Source organism: Halteromyces radiatus (assembly GCF_025201355.1).
Source record: "Halteromyces radiatus strain CBS 162.75 chromosome Unknown BX664scaffold_4, whole genome shotgun sequence".
NCBI lineage: Eukaryota > Fungi > Mucoromycota > Mucoromycetes > Mucorales > Cunninghamellaceae > Halteromyces > Halteromyces radiatus.
In genome coordinates this window covers 1,556,862-1,571,421 of record NW_026251690.1, presented here as the reverse complement: position 1 = coordinate 1,571,421, position 14,560 = coordinate 1,556,862, and the positions used below count along the sequence as shown (strand labels likewise).

The 14,560-nt window shown below is 33.6% G+C and overlaps 6 protein-coding genes across 6 annotated transcripts; 4 read left to right on the top strand and 2 right to left on the bottom strand.

Moving 5' to 3' along the window:
• Positions 1–58: 58 nt before the first annotated feature.
• On the bottom strand, positions 59–2,206 carry BX664DRAFT_332606 (uncharacterized protein). The gene is made up of 4 exons (XM_051545355.1): positions 1,987–2,206; positions 1,736–1,909; positions 1,440–1,666; positions 59–1,376 (listed from the first exon to the last, which is right to left on the bottom strand). The coding sequence occupies exons 1-4, from the start codon at positions 1,992–1,994 to the stop codon at positions 145–147; spliced, it is 1,641 nt and encodes a 546-aa protein (XP_051400117.1). The 5' UTR covers positions 1,995–2,206; the 3' UTR covers positions 59–144.
• A 517-nt stretch (positions 2,207–2,723) lies between these two features.
• Positions 2,724–4,753, bottom strand: BX664DRAFT_263997 (GC-rich sequence DNA-binding factor-like protein-domain-containing protein; the record flags this gene model as incomplete). Its single annotated transcript, XM_051540797.1, has 2 exons — positions 2,724–3,435; positions 3,513–4,753. 2 exons carry the CDS (start codon positions 4,751–4,753, stop codon positions 2,724–2,726), a joined length of 1,953 nt encoding a protein of 650 aa, XP_051400116.1.
• A 413-nt stretch (positions 4,754–5,166) lies between these two features.
• On the top strand, positions 5,167–5,951 carry BX664DRAFT_130662 (C2 domain-containing protein). The gene is made up of 4 exons (XM_051539805.1): positions 5,167–5,334; positions 5,398–5,448; positions 5,533–5,634; positions 5,718–5,951. The coding sequence occupies exons 1-4, from the start codon at positions 5,279–5,281 to the stop codon at positions 5,863–5,865; spliced, it is 357 nt and encodes a 118-aa protein (XP_051400115.1). The 5' UTR covers positions 5,167–5,278; the 3' UTR covers positions 5,866–5,951.
• Positions 5,952–5,986: 35 nt separating this feature from the next.
• BX664DRAFT_365403 (kinase-like domain-containing protein) lies at positions 5,987–8,890 on the top strand (the record flags this gene model as incomplete). The annotated part of the gene is made up of 11 exons (XM_051548471.1): positions 5,987–6,013; positions 6,121–6,207; positions 6,286–6,366; positions 6,433–6,747; positions 6,832–6,924; positions 6,987–7,172; positions 7,255–7,488; positions 7,585–7,698; positions 7,762–7,938; positions 8,023–8,658; positions 8,750–8,890. 11 exons carry the CDS (start codon positions 5,987–5,989, stop codon positions 8,888–8,890), a joined length of 2,091 nt encoding a protein of 696 aa, XP_051400114.1.
• A 624-nt stretch (positions 8,891–9,514) lies between these two features.
• Positions 9,515–10,966, top strand: BX664DRAFT_358838 (2-nitropropane dioxygenase). Its single transcript, XM_051548060.1, has 4 exons — positions 9,515–9,631; positions 9,747–10,005; positions 10,158–10,427; positions 10,494–10,966. The coding sequence occupies exons 1-4, from the start codon at positions 9,575–9,577 to the stop codon at positions 10,898–10,900; spliced, it is 993 nt and encodes a 330-aa protein (XP_051400113.1). The 5' UTR covers positions 9,515–9,574; the 3' UTR covers positions 10,901–10,966.
• A 1,248-nt stretch (positions 10,967–12,214) lies between these two features.
• BX664DRAFT_262864 (mitochondrial carrier domain-containing protein) lies at positions 12,215–13,495 on the top strand (the record flags this gene model as incomplete). The annotated part of the gene is made up of 4 exons (XM_051540741.1): positions 12,215–12,355; positions 12,453–12,515; positions 12,661–13,311; positions 13,394–13,495. 4 exons carry the CDS (start codon positions 12,215–12,217, stop codon positions 13,493–13,495), a joined length of 957 nt encoding a protein of 318 aa, XP_051400112.1.
• Between the last annotated feature and the right edge of the window lie 1,065 nt (positions 13,496–14,560).

The window sequence follows — 14,560 nt, the reverse complement described above, 5'->3', positions numbered from 1 at the left end:
GATAAAGGATGATATGAAAAACAATGAATAGAATGAACAAAAAAAATAAAATAAAATAAAATAATGTATGCAAATAAGAAATGAAAAAGGAATGGAAGAAGGAATAAGTAAACAAAAAAGGAGGAGGGATAATGTCAAAAAAAATCACATAATATCGATTTCTTCATCATCATCATCGTCATCATCGTCTTGGACCAATAAAGTAGAGTCATTGGAAGCCACCATTTGTGTTGTTGATACTTGAGGTTGATGTACAATAGTTTGGTTATCAACTACCCGGAAATCCATTTGTTCTTCACCATAGGTAATCATCACTTGTTGATCTGCTGGATCATCCGCACCATCTTCATCATCAGAAGGCATCAGTAACATTTCTTCCAACATACGACGCTTGTGGAGAGCAGCACGACGTTTTGGACGAGTGGATGCAATACTGTTAGGATCATGTTTACTATTGACCGGAGCAGAAACAGAGGGATCATGTTGGTGTAGTTGATTTTTCCTTGATCTTCTTCGTTTGATTGAGGATGATGATTTATTTCGTTTACTATTTCCATTTGTTGTTGGTTTTGTTACAGGTAAAGAAGTATCTACAGTTGTCATTTTCCTTGATCTAGTCTTTTTGGTTAAGGCCGCCATAGAGATAGGACCATCTTCTTCTGTTTTGCTGTTTTCTTTTCTACTTCTTCGTCTTCGTTTCCTTTTTTGTCCAGCTGTAGAATCCATACAATCATCATCTTCATCATCATCATCATCATCAATGTTGTGATTATGTACCATGGTAGACGTTTTGGACTTGGTTTCCTTGATCATATAATCAGATAACTTGACAGTAGGTCCACCTTGTTGTTCTGCAATACAAGCATCCACATATAACATGACTCTAACCAATTGTTCACGTACCAAACAAGAAAGATCGATTTCCACTTCACCTTCATTTTGATCATCCGCACCAGAAGATACAATAGAGAGAATCCCAGGTAACTTATCAGGTTGTAAATGTTCAGTAATTTTGCCTAGCAGGGTTTCTTCCACTTGTCGCTTGGGTAAATACATATAAGTTGTTGTCAACAAAGATACAGGACCATCTTCTTCGTCAGAATCATCATCATCATCGTCATCATCAGTGGAAGAATCATCATCATCATCATCAACCTGTTGGAGTTCTTGTTCTTCATCAGAATCATCTTTTTCATCATTACTGTCAATGATATGTTCTAACTCTAATGATGGTAAGTTTGTAGCAGTAGGTTTAGGAGTAGTAATAGTAGAAGCAGTATCTACTATAGCGGTATTGCCAGACATTATTTCTTCCGAGTCTTCTTGTGAATGATCTTCGCTTGGTGTAGGAAGTGGAGTGGTAACAGGAGATGGATCTAAACATAATATATATTAGAAGCTTATACCAACAAGTTGGATTCAAATAAAAGTTCACTTACCATAAGTCATTTCATCATAGAATAACGAAGAAGTAGTTTCATCAAATTGATCAAAGTTCAATTCTTGACCAAATAAACCATCCAGTTGTAAAGTTTGAGCCAATAATTGAGAATCAAAGCCTTCCAAAGATGATTGATTTTTACTATTTGTAGTAGTAGTAGCAGCAGTACTAGTAGTGTGAAAGGTATCATTATTATCCATCCATGGTAACCAAGTCATAGATTCCCTAATTTTTTTTAAAAAAAGAATGATCAGTCTATTTATATTTCTTTCCTTTTTTTTTTTCTTTTTTTACCTTAACATAAGATCATGGACTTCACCAGTCAAGTCTTCCATTGGCCAGCCATGAGTAGAAGATAATAGGTCATCCATTGTAGAATTAGTATTTTCGAGTTGAGTTGTGTTCGCGTTAAAAGCAGCCAAAAAAGAGTCGTTGTCGTTCTTCGCGAGTTGAGGAGCTATTGTCACGCTAGAATAAAGAAAAGAAAAAAAGAAAAAGATTAGACATGAACACTTTTTGTTTGATCAATATCATTGTTTACTTACCCGCCCATAATAAAGGGAGTTGCTCAAGAAAGAGAAAGAGAGAGACAGTAAAGATATGGATCAAAAGAAGGACACAAATATGATTCTTGTCACCAAAAAAAATAAACAGTGAGCCTTTTTATTTAGCTTTGATATCTTGTAAAAAACACTTTTGAGTTTTTTTTCAACCAAGAAAAGTTTTGAAAGATCAAATAAAGTGGGTGGGTAAAGTAGAAACAAGTGGTAAAAAAAGAAAATATACAGGAAAAAGAAAAAAAAATTCTATTGTGCGCTTTAATAAGAAAAAAAAAAGAAGGCTTTTTTTTTTTGACAGTCAAAATCGGGAGAGAGGGCAAACATTTCATTCGCCGGTAAATTGTCACTTGGGACCACAAGTGCTCACTTGAGTGGACTGAGAAAGATTTAGGTCAAAGAAAAAAAAAATTTTCGTCTTCAGAAAAACGGAAAGGGTATTGAGTTAACATCATACTCCCCATATATATTTTAATACTAAGGTTTTAGAAATAGATAACAAGAAATAATGTTTGAGAATTTTATATGATGATTTAAAAGATGATCAATGAATTTTTTTTGAGAATGCATGACACATCTTTACCACCGGAGATCAAACCCTCATGCCCAATTTGGGATATACCTAAAAGAAAAAAAAATATCACTCTTCAACTATAAACTATGGTAGATTAATAGTTTAAAAAAAAAGTAAAGTTTTATTCAAGATAAAATAAAAAATATCTAAACTAAGGAGCTTCAATAGATTCACCACTAGATGCAGCATTCATCATTTCCAAGGCTCGTCTAGTCCATTTCAATAGTACAGGATGATCAGCAATACCCAAAGAAGTAAATACTTGTTTCCACCACATATACCATTCTTTGATTTCATCATAATTCACATGATTAGGATCCATCGTAAGCCATTTGTATAATACTCGGAGCCATTGTGGGAATATCTCATTGTCTAATAATTCACCAAATACCTGATCGGATAAGATACCGTTCCATGCTAAACACCAAGCCAAAGGTTCCAATTGTTGATCCCGAGGATTGACAACAAATTCACGTCGTAACACTTGAATTAGTTTTGGTAATACATTCTTTTGAAGGAAATGATCCATTTGTTGACGAGTCCATACATCGTTCCATCGTCCCACCACCTCTAGTGCTGATTCATCAGACGGATGCCATTGTCGTAAGATCACTGAGAGTTTGTGTCTAATAGTGGTGCAAATGTCCGCCAATCGCCATGCTTGAAGTACTGGTAACCATGGATGAATCCAAGTATGTACTAGCTGTTCATCGTTACGAGGATCCCAATCAGCCACTGCTCTTGTTAATTTTGGTAATACCAATTGATAAATGATATTTTCAAAGATGAATCGAGGTAAAACAGGTTGCCATGCTTCCAATAGTTGTATCACTGCATCTGGTTCACGTACCTGCCATGAATTGCTAAAAAAAAAAAAAAGATAAAAAATAAAAAATAAAAATGAGTTACATCATATGTAATATATAACAAAATCACTTACTTGATTGCACTGCGAACTTTGTTGAGCCAAATAGTATTCATCATGGTTTCAAAAGGAGTCGCCTCTAAAGAAATATCGTTTTGTTTGGTATGTCGCCGTCTTGATGATTTCTTTTTTTCCATATCATCGTTGCATAATAGTAAAGGTCGCCATCGTTTGATATCATCCAAACCCAAGAGTGGATTTTCTAATACATTCCAATGAACACACCTGTATTTCATAATTGGTGCCCAAACTGCCACCACCATCGCATCCAATCGCATATGTACCACTTGATCCATATATTTTGTTTTCAATTGTTCAAAAGGCTCTCCAAATAATGTTGTCATATTTGCGCTTTCATACATACCATTGGCTAGAGCATCCCGAGAAATCTGTTGTAATTGTAACCCAATAGCCTTGACTTGTTGAATCTTATCTAATCGTTCTTCATCCACCTTGTGTCGTTGTTGTATCACATCCAATTCTTCCTCCATAGCCTTGAGTCGGAATGCCGTATTTTGTTTTTCCCTTGATAGGTTTTCCAAATCACCTCGTGAAAGATCAACAATAAGACGTAGATTGTGTCGTAATTCAGGTAAGCGAGTGGTAGTTTCCATTAATGTTGGCGAATCGGTACGTCTAATATCTGAAATGGAGATTTCTCGAATACTGGGTCCTGTCATATCGATCACCTTCTGTGGTTGTTGTTGCATTGATTGTTGTACATCGGCCAAAATATCATTAGCTGTTTGATATGTCACCTTTTTCGCCTTTCGAGATTTTACAGAAGGTATTGTTTGTTCTTGAGGTATTTTATCTTTTCGTTTCCATGCTTGTCTTGGTGCCGCTATTTCATCTTGTTCTTCTTCCTCTTCTTCTTCTTCTGAAGTTTCCATCGCTTCCAATTTAGTTTGCTCTGTTCGTTCTTGGAATCCACGGAAGCCCATCCCCATACCTTTTGGTCGTTGTTTTGTTTCCACAGGATTCACCATACCTTCACCACCAGCACCTAATCCTTTGCCTGCCGTCCAACCCATCTTCTCCAGCATCTTTTGTCCGAATCCAGTAGTGTGTTTAGTGAATGCCGCAAATCCAGGACCAGGTGAAGGCGAAGCCGATCCTCGTTGTCGTGGCGATGATGGTTTTCCTTTGTCTTGTGTTTTGACTCGATCTTTGGAAGGATCTTTCTTCTTTGCTGGTAAAAAACTTGTTGCTGTTGTTGCTATGCTAGATCCACCTAAACCTCGACGGTCACTCATATCCTCGTCTTCGTCGTCATCTCCAAGATCATCTGCGAAACGTTTTTGTCTTTTCTTGTTGCGAGCTTGCTGAAATCCAGTAAAACCTAAAGCTTCATCTTCTAAATCTTGATCAGTAACATCAAAACTGATACGACCTTCTTCGTCATTAGAGGAATCATCGTCTTCGTCCAAAAATTGTTTTCGTCGTCCCATGTTTTACAGTAATAGTTTGATACGTTGTTGTTGTTGTTGTGAAGAAGTATACTGAGTATAGAGTGAGATGTGATAATATGCAAGTTGCAATAAAAAGTACAAAGATAAGGATCTTTTCGATTGCGCAAACAAAAGAAAAATGTATCAAAAGAAAAGTGCGAAGTAAAAGAAAAAAAAAAAAATAAATTTGCTGTGACAGAAAGAAAAAAAAAAAAAAACAGTTGACCTACGAAAAATGCAATTCACTTCCCGATCAGAATTTTTCTTGCTTGGTTATCATATTGCTTTTTTCTTTTTCTTTTCTTTCCGTTCTTATATGTTTTATTCGTCATGGACTTTTCCTATTGTTTGACAAAAGATGTTGAAATCCCTGTTTCTATCAAAATGTAAGTTTGAGTACTTTAAATATTCTTCAACTCATCTGATATTTTTTTTTTGTTGTTTAATAGTTCAACTTTGGAAGGTTCACTTCAACACCGAACACTAAAACAACAGCAAACGTATAACTTTGACTTTTGAAACTTTTCACTTTTTTTTATTAACCATCTTATTTCTTTTTTTTAATTTTTTTATTTTTTTTATAGAGAGTATCCTGATTACTATGTTACAGTGCAACTATTTGGAGATAACAAACCATTGACATTACCAATACGTACTAGTTACAAGTCATTCAAAAATCATAGGACGTAAGTGAAATATAAAAAAAGTGTGAAACTAAAATAATTTAGAAATATTCAACTCTTGTTTTATTTTTCTTTTATATATATAGTTGGAATGAATGGCTTACTTTACCTATGAAATATTGCGATCTACCTGCTTCCGCTCAATTCGCTATCACTGTTTGGAGTACTTTAGGACCTCGAAAACTAGTTCCTATTGGTGGCACAACAATGAGATTATTTGGAAAACATAGGTAAGAAAAGAATGGAAATATTAAACCACTAGAAAAAAACTAAATTAATTCAAACAAAACTTATATTTTTAGTACGTTACGAAAGGGGAAACATAAATTATATCTATGGTCAGAAAAAGAAGCCGATGGTAGAGCAAATACAACAACACCAAGTAAAGTTCAAACAACAGACGAAATGGATAAATTGGAAAAGGTAAATTTATATACTAATCAACTGCCCTCTAGATCAATTGGATTTTATTTTATTTTTTTTTTCTAGTTAGTGAAACGATACGATTGTGGTGATATTCAACACGTAGAATGGTTAGATAAGTTGGCATTTAGGCAAATCGAACAGATTCACACGGTAAAACCAAAAAAAAAAAAAAGTTATTCTCTCCAACAAAATCACTGATCCTAAATTACCTTTTATTATTATTATTAGAAAGTATCACAAACATCTACCAATCTATCTCTCTATATTGAACTGCCAAAATTTGATTTCCCTGTTGTTTATGGTGATATGGTACGACAAGAATAAATCGATATAAAAACAACATATATTAACTCAATTCTTTTTAATTGTGAATAGGAATACAAACTTATCGATTCAACAATGAATCTTACACTTGATACCAACGTACAACCTACTCAACAAACTAATGCTGCTATTGCAAATGCTATGAATCAACCAATGTATACTAGTGATAATATTAATACAGATGCACGACGGTTATCTCAACATCCAACAGAATTCAATATAGCACATTACTCGGTAATTTCTGATCCTGATATTCTTCGTGATAATCCTGTGGAAGCAAAACATCGTCGACTTGTACGTAGTCATCGCAATGGACCACTCGATCGAGATTTGAAACCTAATCCCAAAATCAGAGATGAATTAAACGTAAATAGACAATAAAGAAAAAAAAAAAAGAAAAAAAAAAGATGTACTCAACAATAATGATTTTTTTCTTTTTAATTTACATAGTCAATCATGGCATACCCTCCAACTCAAACACTTACTGCTGAAGAAAAGGATCTGGTATGGAAATTCCGATTCAACCTTACAAAAGATAAACGGGTAAAGTCATTTCAATCTAGTTGATCTTTTTCTGGTTACTAATACCTTTTTTTTTTAATAAGGCGTTGACCAAATTTTTGAAATGTGTTGTGTGGATCGACGCTACAGAAGTAAGGCAAGCTGTGGATATATTACCAATGTGGGCTGATATTGATGTGGATGATGCTTTGGAACTTCTTGGCAAGGAATTTGAAAATCGAGCAGTTCGATCTTACGCAGTGAATCAACTTCGAAAAGCAGATGATGATGTAAAGAATAATTATATATATATATATATATATATATATTGATTGACTTACCTTTTAATACTATTTTTATTACTATTATTAGGATTTATTATTATATCTATTACAATTAGTACAAGCTCTCAAATTTGAACATTTCAATGAAAAAGATGCCAACTCTTATGATTCTTCTCTAGTTCAATTCTTGATTGATCGTGCTACTCAAAATCCAATTCTTGGAAATTACTTTCATTGGTATCTCATGGTAGAATGTGAAGACAAGGTGGTGGGAAAGATGTATGCAAAAGTGGCATATCACTATTTTAAGGCAATATTAGAGGTAATTGAATTCAAAAGTAAAAGAAACTATTAACATGTACTAAATGCTCTTTCTTTTTTCTCTTTTTTAAAAAAAAAAACAATATCCTTGTTAAAGGTACCACATGGACATCAACGACGTGATATATTACGACAACAAGGTGAATTAATACAATCTTTATCACGTCTATCGAAGGAAATACGAGACATGAAAGATGTGCGATCGAAAAAGGTAATTGAATATGAAATGGGAAAAAGAGATAATGAAATTAATTAATATTTTCTTTCTGGACAGGTGGAAAAATTACGTGCTGTGATAGCTGATCAAAGAAGTACATTCCATTCTATACCATTACCTCTTGATCCGACTAAGATTGTTTGTGGCATACTTCCTGACAAATCCAATATATTTAACAGCAATCTACAACCTTTGCGATTAATATTTACATGTGATGATGGAAGTGAATACCCTGTAAGTAATATCAGATTGAAAAGTAATGATCAAATACTGATATTAATACCTTTTTTTTTTTATTTTTATTTTTGCATAAATTAGGTCATATTCAAGACTGGTGATGATTTACGACAAGATCAATTGGTGATTCAAATCATTACATTAATGGACAAACTTTTACGAAAAGAAAACTTGGATCTTCGACTAACACCATATAAAGTGCTTGCTACTGGACCGGAACATGGTTTGATGCAATTTATACCCTCGAAATCACTAGCAGCTGTATTGGATGAACATCAAAACAATGTCCTTAGTTACTTCCGATTACATCATCCTGATTCTAGTGCAAATGGCATTTACGGTATCGACAGCAGTGTCATGGAAACTTATATTCGAAGTTGTGCTGGATATTGTGTCATTACATATTTGCTTGGTGTGGGTGATCGCCATTTAGATAACTTGTTGCTTTCACCACATGGTCATCTCTTCCATGTAGACTTTGGATTTATTCTTGGACGCGACCCAAAACCATTCCCACCACCGATGAAATTATGTAAGGAAATGATTGAAGCCATGGGTGGTGCAGATTCTCCTCATTACAACAAATTTCGCCAATTCTGTTACACCGCATTCACAACTTTACGCCGTAATGCCAACTTGATTCTCAACTTGTTTGCCCTGATGGTAGATGCGAATATTCCTGATATTAAGATTGAACCTGACAAGGCTGTGATCAAGGTAATAAATGATACAATATATATAAAAGAGAGAGAGAGAGAGAGTATGTATATGTGATTTGACTTTTTTTTTTTTTTTTTTTTTTGTATAGGTGCAAGAAAAGTTCCGGTTGGATTTATCAGAAGAAGCTGCGATTGCCTATTTCCAAGGTCTTATATCAGAAAGTGTCAATGCATTATTCCCTCAAATCATGGAAACTGTACACAAATGGGCTCAATACTGGAGGAAATAGTGAATAGTTTAATTTAGTTCGCTTGAATAGATTTTACCCTATCCTTATATACAAACGAAATAAAGTAATTTAGGATTAGAAATTGGTATTGTGGTTGACGAATATGAACCAAAAAAAAAAAAAAAAAGAAGGTTGGATATGAACGGAAAAAAGTTTACATGAGCATTTTTATTTAATTTGGTGGAAAGAAAGAAGAAGACGGCAAACGGCAACCATGAAATTGCCGTATATATATATTATATACATGCAGTTTTGTTGATCGTATATTAATATTATATATGGATCTTTGATATATATTCGTCATTTTTGTTTCCCTAGCAAGATACATATATAAAAGAAGGAATTATTAGTACAATGGAAGAAAAGAAAAGAGTGATAGGATGAATACATAAAAGTTACATTTGGAAGCGGCAATTTGATCAATGCCGTGTCTCTTGTTTCTTTTTTTTTAAAAAAATGTGGGGTCATTCATTTTTTTTTTTTTTGTTTTTCGCACACTCAGAGAGATTGACAGACTGTGAGTGAGAGGACTGAGATCAAATTCACATGGTCCCTTTTCCCATTATTCATCACCTTTTGCTTTTTTACCGCATTTAAAACACCACTCTGCCATTCTTCTTCCCCTTCTTTTTTTTTTTTTATCCTTCTTCTTCTCCTTCTTTCATTATATTATATTATATTAACATGGTACTTAAAACTAAATTGACTGAACTTGTTGGTATTGAACATCCTATTGTCCAGGTACAGTTAAACAAAAGAAAAAAAAATAACAGTCTTATGTTGAAGTTTGAACTCTCTTATTTCTATACATATATAATATATATATTGAATCGTTTTTTTTTTGTTTACTATTAAGGGTGGTATGCAATGGGTAGGTGTTGCTGAACTAGCATCTGCTGTTTCCAATGCTGGTGGTCTTGGACTTTTAACTGCATTGACTCAACCTACTCCTGAAGCTTTACGTGCTGAAATCCGTCGTTGTCGTACTATGACCAATAAACCATTTGGTGTCAATCTTACATTCTTACCAGCCATGACTCCTCCTCCTTATGATGAATATGCTCAAGTTATTGTCGATGAAGGTATTAAAGTGGTTGAAACTGCTGGAAATAACCGTAAGTGAAAAAAACAATTTTCAGTTACTTGGGCAAAAAAAAAAAAAAAAAGAAAAGAGAAAATTCACGTGCGAATGGGTATATGCATGTCCAAATCGGAAGGTCATTCGTACAACGATCATTGATATATTTTTTTTCTTTTACATTTATAGCTGGCAAGTATATCAAAAAATTCAAGGAAGCTGGTATTGTGGTTTTACATAAATGTGTCTCTGTAAGACATGCATTAAGTGCTCAAAAGCTTGGTGTAGATATTATTTCCATGGATGGTTTTGAATGTGCTGGTCATCCTGGTGAAAATGATATTGGTGGGTTGATCTTACTTGCTAAATCTTTCAATACATTGAAGATTCCTTACATTGCTTCTGGTGGTTTTGGTGATGGTGTTGGTTTAGCTGGTGCTTTAGCCATGGGTGCTGCTGGTAATTATTAAAAAAAAAAAGTCAATGGATATCAACTTAATTTAACTTGTCTCTCTTTAAATATAGGTATTAATATGGGTACTCGATTTATGTGTACAGTTGAATCACCTATTCATCAAAAAATCAAGGAATCTATTGTTGCTGCTGATGAACATCAGACACAATTGGTTTTTCGTCCTTTCCGTAATACCTCTCGTATCTTTAAAAACAAGGTAGCCATCGAAGTTAACAAACGTGAACAAAACCCCAATGTCAAGTTTGAAGATGTTAAAGATTTGGTTTCTGGAGCTCGTGGACGAAATGTATATACTACTGGTGATCCTGAATACGGTGTATGGACAGCTGGTCAAGTCATGGGTCTCATCAACGATATTCCTACCTGTCAAGAATTGGTCTCTCGTATTGTAGTTGATGCTGAAACTATTATTACCAAACGACTCAACTCTATGGTTGTTCCCAAATCTCGCCTTTAGACTAGATAGTTTATTTCTCTTACCTTTTTTAATGAATAAAAAAAATAATATGTTTTTAATATATAGAATGGGCAGTTGAAAGGTAGAATTGGAAATTGATGGGATTGATGAAATGATGGGTGATCGAGTGTGATGGTACAGCTTTATCATGAAGATCATCAATCCTCTTCCAAGCTGGTATGAAACGTGATTCATCTCTTGAAAATAGCATGCCAATTATGATGATACTACTCTTTTCAATTTACTCTATAAACTCAAATATATAAATGACATAAAGTAAATTGAAGGAAAATGGTTTGTTTTATATACTGTTTAAATTGAGGAGTGATGATGATTGGTTTTGAGTGAGAAAAGTAAAAACAAAGAGTACTTCTTCTGCTTCAATGCAGAGTGATCGATTTTTTTTTTTTTTTTTTTTTGGATTTTACAGCCAAAATTTTCAAATTCCTCAGCCAAATTTTAGCTGTAAAAATAAATCGTCGAGGGTACATCAGGCAATTTTTCGAAAAAATGAAGAAATACTTTTGGTACGTGGTAGGATAAACGATAAAATGAACATTAGATGATATTAAGCTATTTTTTTTTTTTTTGAGAGGAATCCAATGGCAATAATCTTATTGGATGATGATCATTATTCGATGAGGAATGATTGAATTGACTTTTATTCTTTAATTTACTTTATAAATTGGAAGGTATAAGACAAATGTAAGAGAATGATTTCTTCTATGTTCGGTCCAATTGAATAAGATGATGATCTTTTTTTTTTTTTTGAATAAGTTAGGTAAATGACTGAACATACAAAATTCTGATGACTTTTTATCCATTAATTTTTATCTAGGAGGATTCCATTTAGTTTGGATATTGGGTTTCATTCTTCTTAATACCAGTGACATGGAAAAGGAAGATGGGTCATCGATCATTTGACAAAGAAGCAAATTGTGTAACGAGAGATATGCGGTGCTTCAATACGATCAAAAGAGTGTAAAAGAAAAGAGTCCTGGGGTGAGTCATAGTAATCAGTGAAAACAAAAAACCTGAAAATCATCTTATTGTTTTTCTTTCATATAAATATATAATATATAATATATATATAAGAAATTCAATCTTTATATTAATCATCATCTATATATAAAAAGATTTCCTAAGTTTGAATGACATGATCTTCCCCATCTTTTCAATTGAAAAGAGTCAAATCAGAGAATTCGTTTCCCGATGCAAAATTTTTTTTTTTATCGACTCATTTTAGGAATTCGACCCAGGGCATTTGTTTTTTTTTTCTTTCACTTTTCTTTCACTTTTTATAAATTCATACCAATGTCTCCACCTATTGCTTCTGGTAAATCTGAATCAGGTACTGCTCGTTTTCTTGGTAGTGGAAGTTCTGGTATTTTGGAATTACTTATTTTCCATCCTGTTGATACTGTTGCCAAACGTCTTATGAGTAATCAAACCAAGGTAAAATTAAAATGAAAGGAATGATACCGGAATATAATCAGTTTTAAAATTTATAATATATTGACAATCTTTTTTTTTTTGTTGGATCTTTGATTAGGTATTCTTACCTGGTAATACTTTTGCTCAAAACAAGGCTGCTATGGATGTTGTTATTTTCAAGGTATGAAAAAAAAAGACCTCAATTATATCCCTCATACTATTGATTAATATATTCTATCCATCAACTCCTATGTTTCTGAAGATAAAACAAGAAAAAAAATGACTCACCTTCCCTTTTATTATTATTATTATTATTAAATGATTAGGATGCTGCTAACAAGGCCTTTTTACAAAAGTATGCGTCGTTATTCCCTGGTCTTGGATTTGCAGCTGGATACAAGGTAGCTCAACGTGTATACAAATTTGGTGGTCAACCTTTTGTTCGTGATTATTTGGATAAGCATCACAAGAACTTGTTCATTTCCGGTTTTGGTGAAAAGACTGGTAAGACGATGATGCATGCAACTGCAGGCAGTTTGGTAGGCATTGGTGAAATTGCTTTGTTACCTTTGGATGTGTTAAAGATTAAACGTCAAACGAATCCTGAAGCATTCCGTGGTCGTGGATTTTTAGCTATTGTACGTGATGAAGGTATGGGATTGTATCGTGGTGCTGGATGGACTGCTGCTCGTAATGCTCCTGGCTCCTTTGCTTTGTTTGGTGGTTCGGCTTTTGTCAAGGAATACTTGTTTGGTTTGGATAACTATAATACTGCTTCCTTCTTCCAAAACTTTTGTGCTTCTATTGGTGGTGCCGTTGCTTCCATCACTGTGGCTGCTCCTCTTGATGTTGTCAAGACTCGTATTCAAAACAGAAACTTTGATAATCCCGAATCTGGTATCAACATTATCAAGAACTTGATCAAGCAAGAAGGTTTTGGTGGTTTCTTCAAAGGTTTGACTCCCAAGATCTTGGTGGTAAGTAGAAATCAAAAAAAAATAATAGCTATAATAATAGGGAGGATGTATCTAATGACTCTTTTTTTTTTTCTTTTTTTAGGTTGGTCCCAAATTGATCTTCAGTTTCACCGTGGCTCAACAATTAATTCCTGTATTTGATCGTATGATTAAGGGCGAATCCAAGGAAACTGTTACTGCTTAAACTCTCCCTGTGGATCAGAATTCTCTGGTTTTATGTGTATGTATGTAGATCTTAGTGGATTGGTAGTTGATATGACTTCCTTTCTTGATTTTAATTATATATACTTCTCATTTCGTTACTGTTTATACAATAGACTTTTTATTTATTTATTATCCGTATATCATCATCTTTTTTTTATCACTTTCCCTCCCATCTCCTCATTTATATCTTCTCTACAATTTTGTAATTACAATAAAAAAAACATATTTGACAAATGTATTAGCATCATTCGTGGTGTCATCATTATAATCATCTTTATCATCACATAAGTAGTGAGCATAAAGTCCAAAATGAATAAAGCATCATCCTTTTTTTTTATGAAATAGACATCCTTATTTGATTATGTGAGTGCTGATTGGTCGTTAATGATCATCCTGTATTTACGGATCTATTTGAAAAAACGTGGAAGGGACATGCGTTCAGTTAGACATACATAAATAATTATATATATATACAGAGTAGATATACCTATGATGTGATGATATGGCTTACCCCTTTCAATCATTTTGTATTAAAAAGTCAAAAGGAGAGATGGATATTCCAAAAATAAAAATATTAATAAAAAAGAAGTGTACCTAAAAAGGCAAATCTTGACAACATACTACCTCCGTCATTGCGCTTACAAATAAAAAAGGATGGTCAATGCCTTCTCTCCTTGATGATAATGATGCAATAGGTTACATCTAAAAATAGTTTACTTTGAACGGCCTTGCTCCCCGCCCTTCATCTCGGGATTAGGGTCTTGACTCCATTAGGAAAGTATGATGTATTTGGTAAGTATGATATCATGATTTTATCCGGAATCTATTTTTATAATGAATGCCCGCGATGACCCCCTTGGCATCATCATCTTCAAGAAAGAAAAAAAAAAGATGAAGAAGGGAATGATAATGAATGATGAAGATGATGACAATGGTAATATAAGATTATTCATACTAATCATCAAGTCAAAGAATTCCTTTTTATCTCATATATATTCATGATGATGAATTCATAATAATGATAATGATGATAGAGCAATCGATG

Bases quoted from the DNA above. Each gene is read 5' to 3' on its own strand.
- BX664DRAFT_332606 (XM_051545355.1), bottom strand. The intron at 1,667-1,735 runs GTAAAAAAAGAA...AAAAAAAATTAG, and splicing joins GTCCATGATCTTATGTTAAG to GGAATCTATGACTTGGTTAC. The intron at 1,377-1,439 runs GTAAGTGAACTT...TATTATGTTTAG, and splicing joins CTATGATGAAATGACTTATG to ATCCATCTCCTGTTACCACT.
- BX664DRAFT_130662 (XM_051539805.1), top strand. From the start codon at position 5,279: ATGGACTTTTCCTATTGTTTGACAAAAGATGTTGAAATCCCTGTTTCT. The intron at 5,449-5,532 runs GTATAACTTTGA...TTTTTTTTATAG, and splicing joins ACACTAAAACAACAGCAAAC to AGAGTATCCTGATTACTATG. The intron at 5,635-5,717 runs GTAAGTGAAATA...TTATATATATAG, and splicing joins TCATTCAAAAATCATAGGAC to TTGGAATGAATGGCTTACTT.
- BX664DRAFT_358838 (XM_051548060.1), top strand. From the start codon at position 9,575: ATGGTACTTAAAACTAAATTGACTGAACTTGTTGGTATTGAACATCCT. The intron at 10,006-10,157 runs GTAAGTGAAAAA...TTACATTTATAG, and splicing joins TGAAACTGCTGGAAATAACC to CTGGCAAGTATATCAAAAAA. The intron at 10,428-10,493 runs GTAATTATTAAA...CTTTAAATATAG, and splicing joins TTTAGCCATGGGTGCTGCTG to GTATTAATATGGGTACTCGA.